The sequence below is a fragment of the Drosophila sechellia genome, chromosome 3R (genome assembly GCF_004382195.2).
Source record: "Drosophila sechellia strain sech25 chromosome 3R, ASM438219v1, whole genome shotgun sequence".
Classification (NCBI taxonomy): domain Eukaryota; kingdom Metazoa; phylum Arthropoda; class Insecta; order Diptera; family Drosophilidae; genus Drosophila; species Drosophila sechellia.
This window is the reverse complement of record NC_045952.1, coordinates 23323829-23338664: the sequence shown is the minus strand read 5'-3', so window position 1 is coordinate 23338664 and position 14836 is coordinate 23323829. Positions and strand designations below refer to the sequence as shown.

General features: G+C 48.5%; 4 protein-coding genes across 5 annotated transcripts; 3 read left to right on the top strand and 1 right to left on the bottom strand.

Annotated features, from left to right (window-relative positions):
- Positions 1-131: 131 nt before the first annotated feature.
- On the top strand, positions 132-2255 carry LOC6607801. The gene is made up of 3 exons (XM_002032523.2): positions 132-366; positions 423-603; positions 1139-2255. Exons 1-3 carry the CDS (start codon positions 225-227, stop codon positions 1764-1766), a joined length of 951 nt encoding a protein of 316 aa, XP_002032559.1. The 5' UTR covers positions 132-224; the 3' UTR covers positions 1767-2255.
- LOC6607800 (ETV5-related protein Ets96B) lies at positions 1900-6819 on the bottom strand. Its single transcript, XM_032720680.1, has 6 exons — positions 6194-6819; positions 5905-6066; positions 5063-5189; positions 4856-4902; positions 2913-3570; positions 1900-2854 (listed from the first exon to the last, which is right to left on the bottom strand). The coding sequence occupies exons 1-6, from the start codon at positions 6714-6716 to the stop codon at positions 2473-2475; spliced, it is 1899 nt and encodes a 632-aa protein (XP_032576571.1). The 5' UTR covers positions 6717-6819; the 3' UTR covers positions 1900-2472.
- Positions 6820-8907: 2088 nt separating this feature from the next.
- LOC6607799 lies at positions 8908-11229 on the top strand. The gene is made up of 2 exons (XM_032720681.1): positions 8908-9754; positions 9807-11229. The coding sequence occupies exons 1-2, from the start codon at positions 9685-9687 to the stop codon at positions 11123-11125; spliced, it is 1389 nt and encodes a 462-aa protein (XP_032576572.1). The 5' UTR covers positions 8908-9684; the 3' UTR covers positions 11126-11229.
- An 868-nt stretch (positions 11230-12097) lies between these two features.
- Positions 12098-14786, top strand: LOC6607798 (solute carrier family 25 member 44). 2 transcript variants are annotated; one of them, XM_002032520.2, is made up of 4 exons: positions 12098-12204; positions 12593-13522; positions 13581-13708; positions 13900-14786. In XM_002032520.2, exons 2-4 carry the CDS (start codon positions 12823-12825, stop codon positions 14089-14091), a joined length of 1020 nt encoding a protein of 339 aa, XP_002032556.1. In that variant the 5' UTR covers positions 12098-12204; positions 12593-12822; the 3' UTR covers positions 14092-14786. The 2 variants fall into 2 exon arrangements, with proteins under 2 accessions (XP_002032556.1, XP_032577180.1); XM_032721289.1 differs by lacking the exon at positions 12098-12204 and adding an exon at positions 12247-12535.
- The last annotated feature ends 50 nt before the right edge of the window (positions 14787-14836 follow it).

Genomic DNA, 14836 nt, shown 5'->3' with positions numbered 1-14836 from the left:
GTTATTTTGTGGTGCTTATCTAATTGGCCACGCTCAGCGCTGCTCAGTGCCTCTCAGTGGCGCTCATTTTGCGTCTTCCTCCCATGATTAAGTGCCATATGCCGTCGAGTTGGAGACCGTGGCTACGCAAAATCAGTCGTATTCTAGCGCTGACAGGAAGCAGTCGTTATTTGCCAGATCTGTGTCAGATACCCACCCAAGTATTAGCAACCAAAGGAGCAACAATGGCGGAGGGAGACTCGAAATTTGGCTTCAAGGACATGGAGAAGGCGCTGGAGACGTTGAAGCTGCTGGAGAGCCACGACATGCAGTATCGCAAGCTGACGGTGCGCGGTTTGCTCGGCCGGGCCAAAAGAGTCCTCACAAGTGAGTGCTTGTGCACAAAGGATGCACTGTATCCAACATTAAACCTACTATTCTAGTGACCAAGGCGGAGGAGAAGCTGAAGAACATCAATGCGGCCATTGGAGTCTTTGAAAAGTGGCTGGAGGAGAATGGCGGAGGAGCGTCCAGTAAGAATGCCAAGACAGACAGCGAGGACAAGGTGGAGACGGTGCCGGGTCTGGGATTCAAGGACAAGGCAGCTGCGGAGGCGACGCTGAGGTAAGTCACTTGACCAGGCCCTCTTCGCTGGCATGCTAATGAGACGCCGGAGACCTTCGGCCCAGGCCACCAGCGACGACGTCCAATGATGTCATGGCACACTTTTGCTGCGTCGAACTCGGAAGTCTCATTAAGTTGGCAGAGCGGCCACTACGCTCTTCCCATTCGCTCCGCTCCGTATGGGATGCAAACATATTAGGGTGGATCAATTTATTAAAGCGTAGTGCTTAAACATTTGTGGATATTTACCTTTTGTACATATATCCAACATAGCATTCCACTTACTCATGCATAAATCATTATATATATCTCAATAATTGGAAACCTTAAAATAGTTTTATATGTACTGCTTCGAAAATTATATAGAATCATTAAGTTTTTCCGCTCTAGAACCAGTTTAATTTGACAAATAGATAATAATACTAGTAATATAATTTCCATAAATATGATCCACCCCAATATTTGCATGAGTAAATGGGCACATTCCACAGTTTGCCTGTATCCAAACTATTTCTATATGCATCTCGTATTGCAGCATTTTGGCGGAACGAGATCCGGACTACCAGAGGTTGGCCATCAAGGGATTGATTGGCAGCTCCAAGCGTGTCCTGTCCGGCACCAAGAACGAGGACAAGATCACGGCCATCAAGGAGGGAGTCCAGGTACTAGAGGATTTCCTCGAAAAGTTCGAGGCGGAGAACCGCATCAAGGACAATCGTGCCTATTTACCACTCGCCGTGGTCACCAAGCTGCCCGATCCCAAGGATGAGTTGGCTACGGAGTTCCTGGAAGCCTATGGCGGCTCCAAGGCCAAGGGTAACTACAAGCACCTGCGCACCATGTACCCCAAGGCGGATGACAAGACCAGCTGGGACATTGTGCGCAATCGCCAGCTATCCAAGTTGCTGGAGCAGATCAAGAGCGAGGAGGCGAAGCTCATCGATGCAGAGACCGGAGCACCCACCGACCTCCACCTGCAGTTGGTCCACTGGGCATACAGTCCGCAGCCGGACAAGCTAAAGCAGTACATCGAGAAGCTGGCCAAAAAGACGCCCGAGAAGCGCAAGCAGGCGAGCAGCAGCAGTGCCAGCGATTCCATTGCCACCAGCCAGGATTCCGATGGCGAGGATAAGCCCAAAAGGAAGAAGAAGAGGGAGGAGTGAGGTCTAAACATTCAAAAACACTCTGTTGCCATTTATTAACGAACATAAACGGTTCAAAGAGCTCTGTTTCCGGTTTCTCCAAACGTTGCAATTTAGTAGTCTTTATATTTAACAATTTTTTCTTTAAATGTTACCTTATTGAACTGAAGTTTCCTAATCTGCCAAATTGCACGGTCTTCGAAATCGGAAACTGGCTAAATAGTTTATTTAAGTAACTCAACCTCAGTGCAGAACTACGATATTTGTTGGACACATGACTGCTGTCTTCTGTATCCCCCCTCTATGTACACAGATACATACATATATATGAATACATAAGCGCTCAAGTATATGTATATGCCATATGTAAATATTGTAAAGTACCTTTTGTGTATGTCGTTCTGATCAGCCAAGTCTTTGGAATAACTGGATATATGTTAGTCTAGAGAGTGGCTCGGTGCATAAAAATGACGAAGAACTTTATAATAAAACAGAACTACAATTTTGAAACCATATTGTATGTAATTTTCAGGAGATGGTGACCCCGATTTTACTGAAAAACTGCCTTCGTACCCCTCTACGCTATTCCCAACCCAGCTCATCACAACGAAACCTTCATTTCGAATTCGTAACCCCACACGCAACTAGATTACACAATGTACACGGGACACGACCACGCCCACGCGGCCGCATTCGAACGCTCCGCCCACATATGGCGACTATATGGTTAGTATTTATGCAATGCGGCGGTATCGTAATACTCCGACTTGGCGACGCGCGGGGATTGCGTCTGGGAGTCGCCGGAAGTCGGAGGCGTCTTTGCCAGCGACAGCGTCAACTGGTGCTGGTCACCCTTGCCGGAACCGGTGGTCAGATGACCGTAGGCCATGTTGAACAGCGCATCCGGATCGCAGACGAACCGATAGACGTATCGCTCTCCGTTCACCTTCTGCATGATGCCCTTCTCGTAGTAGTAGCGCAGACTGCGCGACAACTTGTCGTAGTTCATGGCGGGTCGATTCTTCTGGAGACCCCAGCGCCGAGCCACCTCCTCCGGCTCGATCAGCTTGAACTCCATGCCACGACCGGTCCAAGCGATGCAACTGGCACTGAAAGGAGAAAGAGTGTTAATGCATGAGAACTTTGCGGCCGCCGCTTCGTACCCACCTGGTTGTGGGCTCATCCAGGAGGGCCACCAGAAACTGCCAGAGCTGCAGCGAACCCCTGCGCTGGCTGATCGCCTGGCCATTGCTGCTGGTGGAGATGCCATTGCTAGCGTAGAACTGATCCAGGCGCAGTTCCGCATCGCTGGACGTGGTGGAGTCCACCACATTAGGCCGAAGCGCGGAGGGATAGGTGGATGAGATGGCCGCGTTGTAGGGACCGCTGTCGTACTTCAGATCCGCATCGCTGACCGCCGCCAAGGTGGTGGGCGAGAGATCCCTGTACACGGACTGCGACTGCGTCTGCTGTTGGTGGGCGTAGTGCGAGGGCGTGGCATATACCGCCGAGCTGGATATGACCGCCGTGTGGCTAAATTTGAAAGCGGAGGCGGCATGTAGTGGCGTCAAGTGGGTGAGAGCCTGCTGCTCCGCCTGCTGATGGCCATGGTGACCATGGTGGGAGTGATGGTGGTGCGGATGCAGTGCAGCAGCTTGCTGTAGTTGTTGCTGCTGCTGTTGCTGCTGCTGTTGCTGGTGCTGCTGCTGCTGATGCTGCTGCTGTGCCGCCGTGGTGGTGGAGTCCGCGTGCTCGATCTTCGTGTGGTGCGGAAAGTGCTGGCCGGAGGACACGTCGCTGCAGTAGACGGCTGCCGAGGTGGCTTCTGGAAAAAAGGATTCACCAGTGAAAGCCGCTTTCATGCACGTTTGAGCAATGTGCCGGTGTCAGGGGAATGGGTGCTAATTACATGGGTATTCCAGATACCCTTCCTAACAGAGGGTAGTATGGGCTTATTAGACATTTTAAACTTTTAAGTACGTGTATAAACCATACGTTACCACTTGTATATAGGTTTTATATCATATATATAGATATATCCCATATAATTATGGATCCCCGCTTATTAAAGACCATCCATCCCTCTCGACTGCCATTAAAAACTCTTTCACATTGTTTCGCTTTGTTTGTGCGACGCTTGGCTTTTCTAAATGGCCAGGGTATTTAGCAGCAATTAATTATTTAAGCAACCCACTCCCCTCAGTCGCTGCAAAATGCTCAATATGCTGCAATTCAGCGGAGGCAAACAAACCCACTCCATGGCACCCAACCCAACCTGGAAGCACCACCCGAGCTTGCCCTTTTCATTAGGTAGTTACTCCACAACTCCCGCATCCATTCCGGCACCCCATGCCCATCGCGACTCGACGCTGGTCGCATTAAAAATTCAGGAGATACCTCTGCATAATCCATGAGCAAGTGTCGACAAGTAAAAACATCATTGGCGATAACAACAAACGAGCTGCTGATGGAAAACGAAGACCTGTTGGCCCTGCAGCCCAAGGACGAGGGTATCCGGGTGGGTTGGATTGGAGTGGGTGGGACAATGCACTACACCCGGGAAAACACTAAACTCATTTCTGCACCCTTAGGATTGCTACTTGAAGGACGAACTGAGAACGCCACTATGAATCCTTTAAATTTCCAAAGTAACAGATTTTTTTTTTCAAGTGTAAACGGATGGATGGGTGAATGGGGTGACTGGGTGGTGTAGCTAACACGAACCACTCAACGGCGGCCCCGTGATTGAGCTGTTTGTTCGATGGGCGTCGGATTCAGCCCCCGACCACGCCCCCGTCCGCCCACCGCCACGCCCACCGGAGGCGAACTATGTAGCAGCCGCCCCACGAAATTGAATTGCACGCTTGTGCCGCCGCCAATTGGATTAGCGGTTAGTAACACCGGCGATATTGTTATTGTAAATTATGCGCGCGATTTCTTGCATTTTATTTGAAAAAATATTGGAAGCCACTAGATGAAGATGGCAGCAAATGGAATTACCCAGTGATAGGTATGCATATCGCGCACATTAATTTGAATAAATGATGAGCGTACGCAAGAGCTGGCTTTAATCATTTTCCATTCATTTTTTTCAATTTTTAGGGACTTACCTTCGTCGCTCTTTTTCAGAATGCCCGCGGGTGGCGATGATGGAAATCTGCATGGAGCATAAATCAAAAATATATAAAATATATATATATAAATCTATTATATATAGAAAGCGGATAATTCGAGGAGCAAGCGACTCCAGCAACTCCGTTGATTGACTTAAAGTTGACTTGTCTTGTCAGCGTGAAGCTCAATCTCAATCTTCTTACCTGTAGCAGTACGGGTGCGGATGCGGGTGCGGATGCGAGTGCGGATGTGGATGGGTGTGCGGGTGCGTCACAGCGGGTATGTCAAAGAAACTCGATGTTCTATCATGCCGCACGCCTTTGACATTCACTGCAGATGGTAAAAATAGAGAACAAGACCAGGTTACTTTTTCCACTCATAAATGCGGGAGAATGGAGAAGAAGCCACCTCCGCCGCCAGTCAACCGAGGTGGCCTCGACTTTTGTTAGATAATATTTCGTATTAACGCTCGCAATGGGATGCCTTTGAGGCCACAAATCGAGCTTGTCACATGCACTTGACTTGGCCATAATCGAGTGCCAGCCAAAACTCAGGACTAGATAACTTGAAATGGGGATTGCAGGTAGAACGTAGTCAACTTAAAGTGGGATTAACTTAAAAGATCCATCCAGTTCAAGTGATTAACTTGGAACACTTGACTCCAGTTTGATTTTCCCAGAACTCCAAAACATATTTATCTTACTTGGACCTCGGCACGCGCCAAACTCCGGCGATGTTTTCTTAATAAAAAACTTAAAAATAACAATCTAAGCTGTATAGCAAAGCCTTCGGGCGGCAAATGGCAGAGTAGCCCAAAATTCCAAGCCCACACCCACACCCACCAAACCATTTGCCATCCAACCCGCAGGACTCCCCCGCTCACTTCTCAAAACTCATAATGGAAAATTAATAAACAAGCGAACGTGTAAATAGCAAAGGCAAACAGAAAGTGGATACAGTGGGTCGGAGTGGGTGGTGGATCAGGAGGAGGGGCAGTGGCAGGCTGCATCCGGAATTGACAGTGGACGTGGATGAGGACGCTTACCATTGTACCTTGCGTTCAAGTAACCCTCGGTGGAAGTGTCCAGTCCGAATTTCCCGATTGCCGGCGTGGGAGTGGGCGTGGCATACATGACCAGCTCGTCGGGCAACTGGTGATGGTGGTGATGATGATGGTGGGCGTACCAGGAAGATTCCCGTGTGAGATCTGCCGAGTGAAAGGGTATAATTGGCAGGACTTGATTAACAGCCGACATTTGTAAAAGATACCATGTTCAAAATTCTTATCCAACAAAAAGAGATAAATCTGAAAGTATATGCATATATATACACACCGTTGCAAAGAGAGGCACTTGCTCCGCCCGCGCTAGAGGATCCGGAGGTGGAAGCGTTCATCAGGGCGGCCGTGGCGATGGGATTCGGCGAGGATGAGCTTTCGCCCAGGGTCAAGCAGCAAGGTGGTGGCGGCGGTGGTATAGGTGACGTCTTCTGGCCAGCGCAGATGGCCTCCATAAGGCCATGCCCGTGACCATGACCACCTGAATCCAGATCGCTGGTGGGGCACTTCTTCCGCTCCGACTGCAGGCCATCGCAGCTGGAGGATGCGGAAATGGCCTTGGCCACCGCCGGCAGTGTGGAGCTGACACAGGAAACCACCGAGTCGGTGGTTATGGTGGATGTGTTGGGCAGGGCGCCATGGTAGAGCCCCAGGTGGTGGTGCGGATGGTGTGCGTGGTGGTGGTGCGGGTGGTCCAGGTGCGTGAGCGTCTGCTGCAGCTGCTCCAGGTGCGTCTTGGCCTCGCCGTAGTCGCTCTGCGGAATAAGGAAATGAGACAAGGCGCGCCAGGAAATTGTCATGAGTCTGGCGTCTTTTTGGCTTGGGGTCTTTCGATTTCGTCTTGGCCAAATTAGTTCCCAATTTGTCAGTTATTTTGGGCGTAATTCTTTGGTTGCTTCCGTGGACTTTAAGCCATGCGAACTTTAAAGCCACCTGCTGAGTGGTTGGTTGGCCACCCGCCGTTAACAGGTTGCAGAGACAATGGCCAACTCGTCACATTGACATAGTCAAGTGGAAGTTGTGGCAATTAGTTTAACAGCTTCTCTAGCTTCAGTTTTCGCTTTTGCTTTTGCTTTTGTTTTTCCCACTGCCGGGTGTCAATTGGCCGGGTGCAAGTGCTTCTGTGTTCTTGGCCATTAAGTAATGAGCCATTGTGTCGGACAACTTAGTACAACCACTGGCACTGGGCCCTCACCAGTGGGTTCGCAATGATATGTGGATAGTACGTGGGCATAGGTATAGTACGTGGTCATCTGCCGACTCCAACTGCGGTTTATTGACACTTGTCCACTTAATGAGCACTGCGCAGGGGTTAACCTTTGTCTACGGTCGCACTCTCGCTCTCTCCGGGTTATCATATCACCCTGCTCGTGGAGCTCATTATAGCCGGCCGGGATTTCACTTTTCACTGGGGGAAACTAATGGGGGAACTGGCTTCTAGCATACGGCACAAGACAGGGGATAGAACTAATACGACAAACTTCTTCAAAGAAGTCATCTTGATTTAATGAAATGTTATATTAGAATTCCCATCGATAGACATTCCCTATCTTACTTAACTTGCACTAGTAAGTAAAGTAATATATCATATATAAATTCAAGCACCCTTCGATTTCCCAACCTACTTTTAAATGTAGGTCGATCTCCAAGTGATTACTTTAAACATTTAAGACAAATTAAGCATCAGTCCAAGAAAAAAAGACAATAGTGTTTCTTTAAGGTTTCCCATCCGTTGTTTGCTTACGGAGCCCACTCTGTCGGGCCTCCATGACGAAGTGCATCCAGTACTGACCCCATTTCGAGTCCCTTGCCTGACATTTGGACAAACTGGAGCAGCAAGCGCTGCGATGCACCACCGTGTGCCATCTGGATGTGCTCCGTCGCATCCGAGAACCATTCGAGATAGTTACCCTTAATTACGTGCCCGTAATCGCTGCCGGTTTGGTTCGGCTCTATCGGCAATACACCATGCCAACTTCCAGTTGCTATGAAAATGGAGAAAAACTTCAGGTGGAAACGCAGAAAGCGGCACCGTGTGCCGTCCCTTTTCTCCAGTTTGGGCCACAAGAAGTGCAGAATGCTCGACTTTCTCCCCCCGAAATCGGGGGTTATATAAATCTTGTCTATGATACATTCAACTGGTGATCACGGATTTGGCAATTCTCTTCCGCTTTTTGCGCGCACAAATTTTTGATAAATTGCAAAATGTGTCGCTGAATCGCGTTCGTTAAGTGCAAGCAAACAATTTGTCAAATCAAATTACAGCAGTTATTTAGTGTAACTGTCGTGTGCAAGCAGCTAAAAAATTTAACAAAAAGAAAAAAAAAAAAAACGCAGCGGCAGCCAGCCAAGCGATGTCACCTGCCACACGTGCGCAGGTGCAACAGGGAACCACTTTTTTGGATGGGTTACCATAACTGAGGAATGCTCTATATCATAAAGATATCAACTCCACTCATGAGATGTATCTTTAGCTATATAATATACACCAATGATGATGTAAGCCTGCATATTGATATAAAATATCAATCGAATAATAATATCATCATATCGTTCATAATAGGGTTATACTTTTTCAAAGAAAGGTTTCATAGAATTTCCATTTTAGTTATTGAAAATGTATTATTTTTTATAAATTATGTTCTAGGAATTTCCCTATTCAATTAAACTGCAGATATGATGCGAATTGAACTATCTAGCGATCATCAAAGGGCAAATACCCATCGTTACCTTATAAAGTACCTATGGGCCCTAATTTGTATGCGCAATTGGTGCCAATTACAAGTGCAATTGGGAAAACAAACTGTGGCGCTGGGTGACTGACTCATCCGACGGATTGATCAACTTTGAACCCTGGCGAACAATGGAGCACATACTCGCAGAGATTACGACGCATGCGCGCCCGCAACTGACATTACGAAACTCCCAGTCGTGTGTTTACCTTTCGGTATGGTATGCTATTATATATAAGGTATATGTACTGATCTAGTTTGCACCCGCCCAAGGGAGCGGTGGGTGGTGGACTGAGACCCATGGGCCCGCAGAAGACAATGCTTTTCTTTTTCCAAATTGTTTTAGTCTTTTTTCTTTTGTTTCTTCGTTTTTCTGTGTGTGTGGCGCGGCTTGGATGACTGGGACTCCAAATCTCTGTCTCTTTTTTAACTCTGGCTATGGATCCGTCGTGGAAAACACTTTCACTGCACATGATGAGGCAGTGACACGGTCGTCACCATCACGATGGCTATGGCTATGCTCTTCTCCGTCTTCTTGTGGGTGTCTTTTTGGTTTTGGTGGCAATGGAAGCGCGACCGAGCCAGTTTCTCGCTCCGCTTGGGCTTGGGAGTCGCATTTTCGGTTCAGCTGCGGGCGAGTTCGGAGGTGTTTTCTGGCCAACTAAAGGATTCTTTCTAAAGATAACTCAAGAGATTGCTACGGTGTTTAGAAACCACATCTTTAAAACCTCAACGACATCATACTATAAAGATATTACAACCCAAGTTCTGGAAAAGTAGCTAACATAAAGTTCAGCTTAAATTTTACTAACAAACTAAAATATAATCGACAAACGTTCTTGATATAAAAGAAGAAACACAATACCATTCGATAATAAACATTTTTAAAAAACATTAATGTGTTTTGTGATTTAGTAAATGAAAAGTTTACAAATTAGTGACAACTAAATCTATTTAAAAGTTTGAAAAACAAGGATTCTAAGGACTTACAGCCTGTGTTAATAAGATTACCCCGCTCCATGTTTGCAATACCGCAATGTCAGGATACGTGAGCCGGGATTTCAATTGTCTGCACTTTCTGCTGGCCATGTGTTCTCTGCTGGCGGGTAAGTGACCTCCACTGCATCGTAGCCAATTCTGCTAACACATACTCTTTAGTGAGCCTCTGTCAGCCGTATCAGTTGCCCCACCGCTGCTCCAACCGGCTGGAGAATGCGCTGGAGCACATGCGTCGACGCAGTGTGCAGACCAAGAGCTCATCCGCATCGCGAGCCATGTGGGAGCCGCCACCGCAGAGTCCCTACCAGTTGTACCACAGTTTCTATGGGCAGCACAGCGATCCGGAAGATGACTTCTACAATGTGGGTGCGTACAGCAGCGGACGTGGCTATCACGCCAAGCTCCTGCACCGAAATGGACAAGCCAATCCCTTCTCCGACTCGAGCAGTGCTCTGGAGCTGGAGGATTTGCTGGCGGTGAACCAGCAGAGCCAGCATCACAGACAGCCCCACAAACTGACAATTTCCCGGGTGGATGTGGAGGATCTCAAGGTGCGAGTGCCGCCGGCGAAGTCCGCCAATCGCTGGGTTGAGATCGACAAGTGCAAGTTCAGCACGGAGAACTCCACGCTGGACACCCGCCTGATCTTTCCGGATCTCACTCTCAGTGGCAAGGTGGTGATGCAGCCAATGGGCGGAAAGTGTCACATGATTCTGAGATTGCGACACGCGGGCATCGAGTTTCGAACAGTTCCACTGGGATCAGGACATCACTCCAACTACGAGCAGTCCCGGAGATTGGGAGCCGCGTCGGTGCGCACGGACTCTCATTTTGCTGAGCCCGGATTTATATCCGTCTTTGCTCATGGATGCCAGGGACCCACTGGAATCCGTCTGCGCCAGAACTCCAAGCGGAGATTCGGTAGTGCTCCGGAAGTGGAACTGGGCGAACCGCACGTGATACTGGGCAGCAAGAGACCACAGAGTTGGGGCAAGTACCATCAGCAGGCGGGCTACGATATCCGCCAGGTTCAGGTGCCGCAAAGATCTAAAGAATACAGCCTGGAGCTGGGCAGTGATAGCCAGGACCAGGACTCCGGTGAGTTCATCGATGTGAACGGGGACAACTTTTACCGGCGGCAGTTCAGCAAAAAGAGGAGACGCCGGCGGCGCTACGCCAAGGAGAACTTCGAGGACCAGGTGAACTTCAGTGAGGATGTGCTGCACTTCGAGGACGAGCAGCTGCAGCAGCTGGTGGAGCCGGATGCCAGAGCCTTTGCAGATATATTCAGCGGCAGTGGCTCCAGTCCCAGCGGAGATCGTGAGGAGCTGGTGGGCGAGGCCATGTCCCACGAGCTGGAGAAGCTCTTCTCCATGGGCGTCCGTGGCCTGCTGACCACCTACATGCAGCGGGCGCTCCAGCCGGCCATCAAGGAGACCCTCATGGAGAACATGGGCTACACCCTGAGCTATGGCTAAGACCACCACCTCCACGGACTCCTAGCTTAAGCCCTATTTATGTACGTCCGATGCGGTTGAAATAAAAGCTTTAAGCGAATCTTACCAACTTGGCCGTATCCATGGATCGATCGGTGGTCCGGATGCACTCTTGAACTTGTTGGATTTTCACTAATAGGATTTCACCTGGCTGCTGCTCATCAATACTCCTCAATTATTCAGAGCTCGATGGCTTTCACTTGACGTTGATGGTGATCAGCGCGCATTCCGTTGCCTTCTTGCAGTTGGTTCCGAGTTTCCGTTGTGACTGGTGGAGGGCACCTGGCCAGGATGCCAGGCAGTACGGCCGGAGTCACCGTTCGGGGGTTGCTGCTCCTGGTAGCTAGCCAGGATGCATTGCGCAGACGCGTCACGCCTCCTATGCCCGCCGATTGGCTGACTCGCTGCAAAGGGGAAAGGCCAATGGCTTGGCTGCGTGGGCGGTAATTAGGAGAAAATGTTAAAAAATCTTCACATTTGAAAGTGATTTGATTAGCTTTCAAATTTAAATAAAGGCATGAAATCGAAGCAAGGCTAGAGGAAAATATTTGAAATAGTCATAGTTAACATATAGGCTAATAATCATTTTGGAATCCTTAAGCCGGTTTGTAGAAATAATTCATTAGTATTCGTTAAGTCTAAAATATAAACTACGAATAACTACAAAATAAATAAGGTTTGAAACTAATCATGTGCATATGCTTCACTCTAAAACAAATTTGATAGGCTCAGAAATTTCCTAAACAAATGGATATGCAAATTGGCTTAATGGTTGCATTACTTAAAAAGCTTGTATTTATTTTATTTAAAGTTCTGAACAATTTTAAAATATTTTTTATATTCTTATTGGAAACTAAATTTCTTTTATTTCCGGTTCGAGTCCAAGCTATGCTCTAATCAAAGTTCTATACCACGACTTTTGGCTCACTCATGTCCATTCCTCCGACTCCTCTGGCCACACTGGCATTCCCGAAAATCTCTCTTAAAACAATTTTTCATTCTCATCAGATTTATTATGTGATATGCACAAGGCAAATATCCAAACAGACACAGTGGCGTAGGTAAGTGACCAAGGAAGCAGCCGGAACACCAGCTACTGTCCCGCGCATTGCCGGAGATCCGGAAATCTCGGCCAGACTCCACGCGAAGAGTTTGTTTACGTCCGTGTGCTTTTTGTTCGGCGAGGGGGGTGGTGGCCACTCAGTCAGGTGTCTGCGTATTATATAATAACAACTCCGAATCGGCGAAGGCGCCAAGTTATATATATAGATTAGATAGTCGCAGAGCGGAGCAGGCACTCCGCCGGATTTCCTTGGCATTGGTCGGAGGAGCAAAGGTCACGGGCGGACCAGCCAAATCCGTATCTGTCGCACGACCTTGGGAATGTTTTTCGTGCGTATGCGTCTGAGTTGCGTCAATGTACTAAAGATACTGTTTTGTTTTCCCCAGATATACATATATGCATATGTTAATACACGGCAACAATAAGCGCAGCACACAAAGGAACCGATCAAGAGTCATGCAGGTCGAATGCCTCCAGAGACAGCCACAGCATACCCGGCTGTGAAGGAAGCCCCTATCGCCTCGAAGCTTCTACGCATGCGAACAATCCTTTGCGGACGCACTGAGTCCACCAGGAGTCGCTGGAGCAGCCGCAACCCCGTCGTCCGGTAGCAGCGATGACGGAAAGCAGCAGTAGCACCAAATCCCGCCTAGCGGTGGCGCCCACCGGAGTTGGAGGAGCAGCCGAGGGAGCCACGTACATACGCACCATCGAATGGGACATGATGAACAAGACCAAGTTCTTCCCGCTCTCCATGCTCAGCTCGTTCTCGGTGCGCTGCTGCCTATTCCCGCTGACCGTGATCAAGACGCAGTTGCAGGTGCAGCACAAGAGCGATGTGTACAAGGGCATGGTGGATTGCGCCATGAAGATCTACCGATCGGAGGGAGTGCCCGGTCTGTATAGAGGTTTCTGGATCTCCTCCGTGCAAATAGTGTCCGGCGTCTTTTACATAAGCACCTACGAGGGCGTGCGCCATGTGCTCAACGATCTGGGTGCTGGGCATCGAATGAAGGCCCTCGCCGGCGGCGGTTGCGCATCGCTGGTGGGCCAGACCATCATAGTTCCTTTCGACGTGATATCGCAGCACGCCATGGTGCTCGGAATGTCGGCCCATGCCGGTTCCAAGGGCGATATCAATCCGCTGGGCATCAAGTCGTGGCCCGGACGCAGTCGCCTGCACATTTCCATGGACATTGGCAGGGAGATTATGCGGCGCGATGGCTTCCGGGGCTTCTACCGCGGCTACACCGCCAGCCTGATGGCCTACGTACCTAATTCGGCCATGTGGTGGGCCTTCTATCACCTCTATCAGGGTAAGTCTTCCGTTCGTTAGTGAGATTAGATTATGCTAATTTCGGACTATATTCGCAGACGAACTGTTCCGCATCTGCCCCGTTTGGGTGTCCCATCTGTTTATCCAGTGCGTGGCCGGCAGTTTAGGTGGCTTCACAACGACAATACTAACCAATCCATTAGATATAGTGCGTGCCCGTCTGCAGGTGAGTTTTTTGCATAAATCTAGCACTTTAAATCTGTTTAGTTTATTTGATTGTAAATCCTTTATTGCAATTTTGATTGAAAATGACGCAATTTTTCCGTTGTCTGCGTCTGAACTTCAGACGTTCTTATCTTTAACAATTGAAAATGCTCGTCACTCATACGTTATCTTTATTACCCTGTGTCTCCGCAGGTCCACCGCTTGGACTCGATGAGCGTCGCCTTCCGGGAGCTGTGGCAGGAGGAGAAACTGAACTGCTTCTTCAAGGGACTGTCCGCCCGCCTGGTGCAGTCGGCAGCCTTCTCATTCAGCATTATTCTAGGTTACGAGACCATCAAGCGCATTGCGGTGGACGAGCAGTACAAGCACCAGATCCGCTGGTGAAGAACGCACAATCCCCAGCCAAACGGAAACCAACTCAAAACTGCATTTACACGATGTACTGAGAACCACCAGAACTGGAGGAGCTTCGCCCCCGATTGTAAATAACAAGAGCTAGAGAATGGACTAGAGGAGCACAGGTTAATTAGTTGAATTGCCAACAATATCGAATTATAAATCATCGATGGCGGACGCATCGAGGATGTATTGTAGTAGAACGTTGCAACATGCTTGCGGCTAGGATGGATGTTCAAGTAACGCAATTCAATATGCAAATACCCCAAAGTGTTGTAGCTTAAAGTGTACATTATTTTTGTTATACTTAGTCGTTTTATACCTAACACGCGAAGAGGCCGATCGGTGACAAGCATAATTTATTATACACCTAGCTAAACTTGTACTTGTACGTAATTGATGATGATGTTGATAATACTGTTGATTACATTGGTAGCCCAATTACTTTTACACAACTAAGCACAGCAATGTTTGCGCCAAACAAAATACCACAAACTGGACATGCCGAATTAGAAATTAATATCGAAACAGGGTCGCCCCTCCCCAGAGGTCGGGAGGCACTACACTTAGCTAAGAATTCGTGTGTGTGTGTGTTCTCTGAGTGGATAAACTAGTTTTAGTCTGCATTATAATAAAGTACAAACCAAGAATTGTCACATTTTTGGCACTGTTGAATACCAAAAGAAGCTCTGTGTCCCGGCGAACTTGCTGACGATATCCAGGATAACTAAGA

Excerpts from the sequence above, each read along its gene's own strand:
- LOC6607799 (XM_032720681.1), top strand. The coding sequence starts at position 9,685 with ATGTCAGGATACGTGAGCCGGGATTTCAATTGTCTGCACTTTCTGCTG. Across the intron at positions 9,755-9,806 it reads CATGTGTTCTCTGCTGGCGG|TGAGCCTCTGTCAGCCGTAT; the intron begins GTAAGTGACCTC and ends CATACTCTTTAG.
- LOC6607801 (XM_002032523.2), top strand. The coding sequence starts at position 225 with ATGGCGGAGGGAGACTCGAAATTTGGCTTCAAGGACATGGAGAAGGCG. Across the intron at positions 367-422 it reads GGCCAAAAGAGTCCTCACAA|TGACCAAGGCGGAGGAGAAG; the intron begins GTGAGTGCTTGT and ends CTACTATTCTAG. Across the intron at positions 604-1,138 it reads GCTGCGGAGGCGACGCTGAG|CATTTTGGCGGAACGAGATC; the intron begins GTAAGTCACTTG and ends CTCGTATTGCAG.
- LOC6607798 (XM_002032520.2), top strand. The coding sequence starts at position 12,823 with ATGACGGAAAGCAGCAGTAGCACCAAATCCCGCCTAGCGGTGGCGCCC. Across the intron at positions 13,523-13,580 it reads CTTCTATCACCTCTATCAGG|ACGAACTGTTCCGCATCTGC; the intron begins GTAAGTCTTCCG and ends CTATATTCGCAG. Across the intron at positions 13,709-13,899 it reads TAGTGCGTGCCCGTCTGCAG|GTCCACCGCTTGGACTCGAT; the intron begins GTGAGTTTTTTG and ends GTGTCTCCGCAG.
- LOC6607800 (XM_032720680.1), bottom strand. The coding sequence starts at position 6,716 with ATGACAATTTCCTGGCGCGCCTTGTCTCATTTCCTTATTCCGCAGAGC. Across the intron at positions 3,571-4,855 it reads TCTGAAAAAGAGCGACGAAG|AAGCCACCTCGGCAGCCGTC; the intron begins GTAAGTCCCTAA and ends CCTTTTTTCCAG. Across the intron at positions 2,855-2,912 it reads CTGGATGAGCCCACAACCAG|TGCCAGTTGCATCGCTTGGA; the intron begins GTGGGTACGAAG and ends TTCTCCTTTCAG.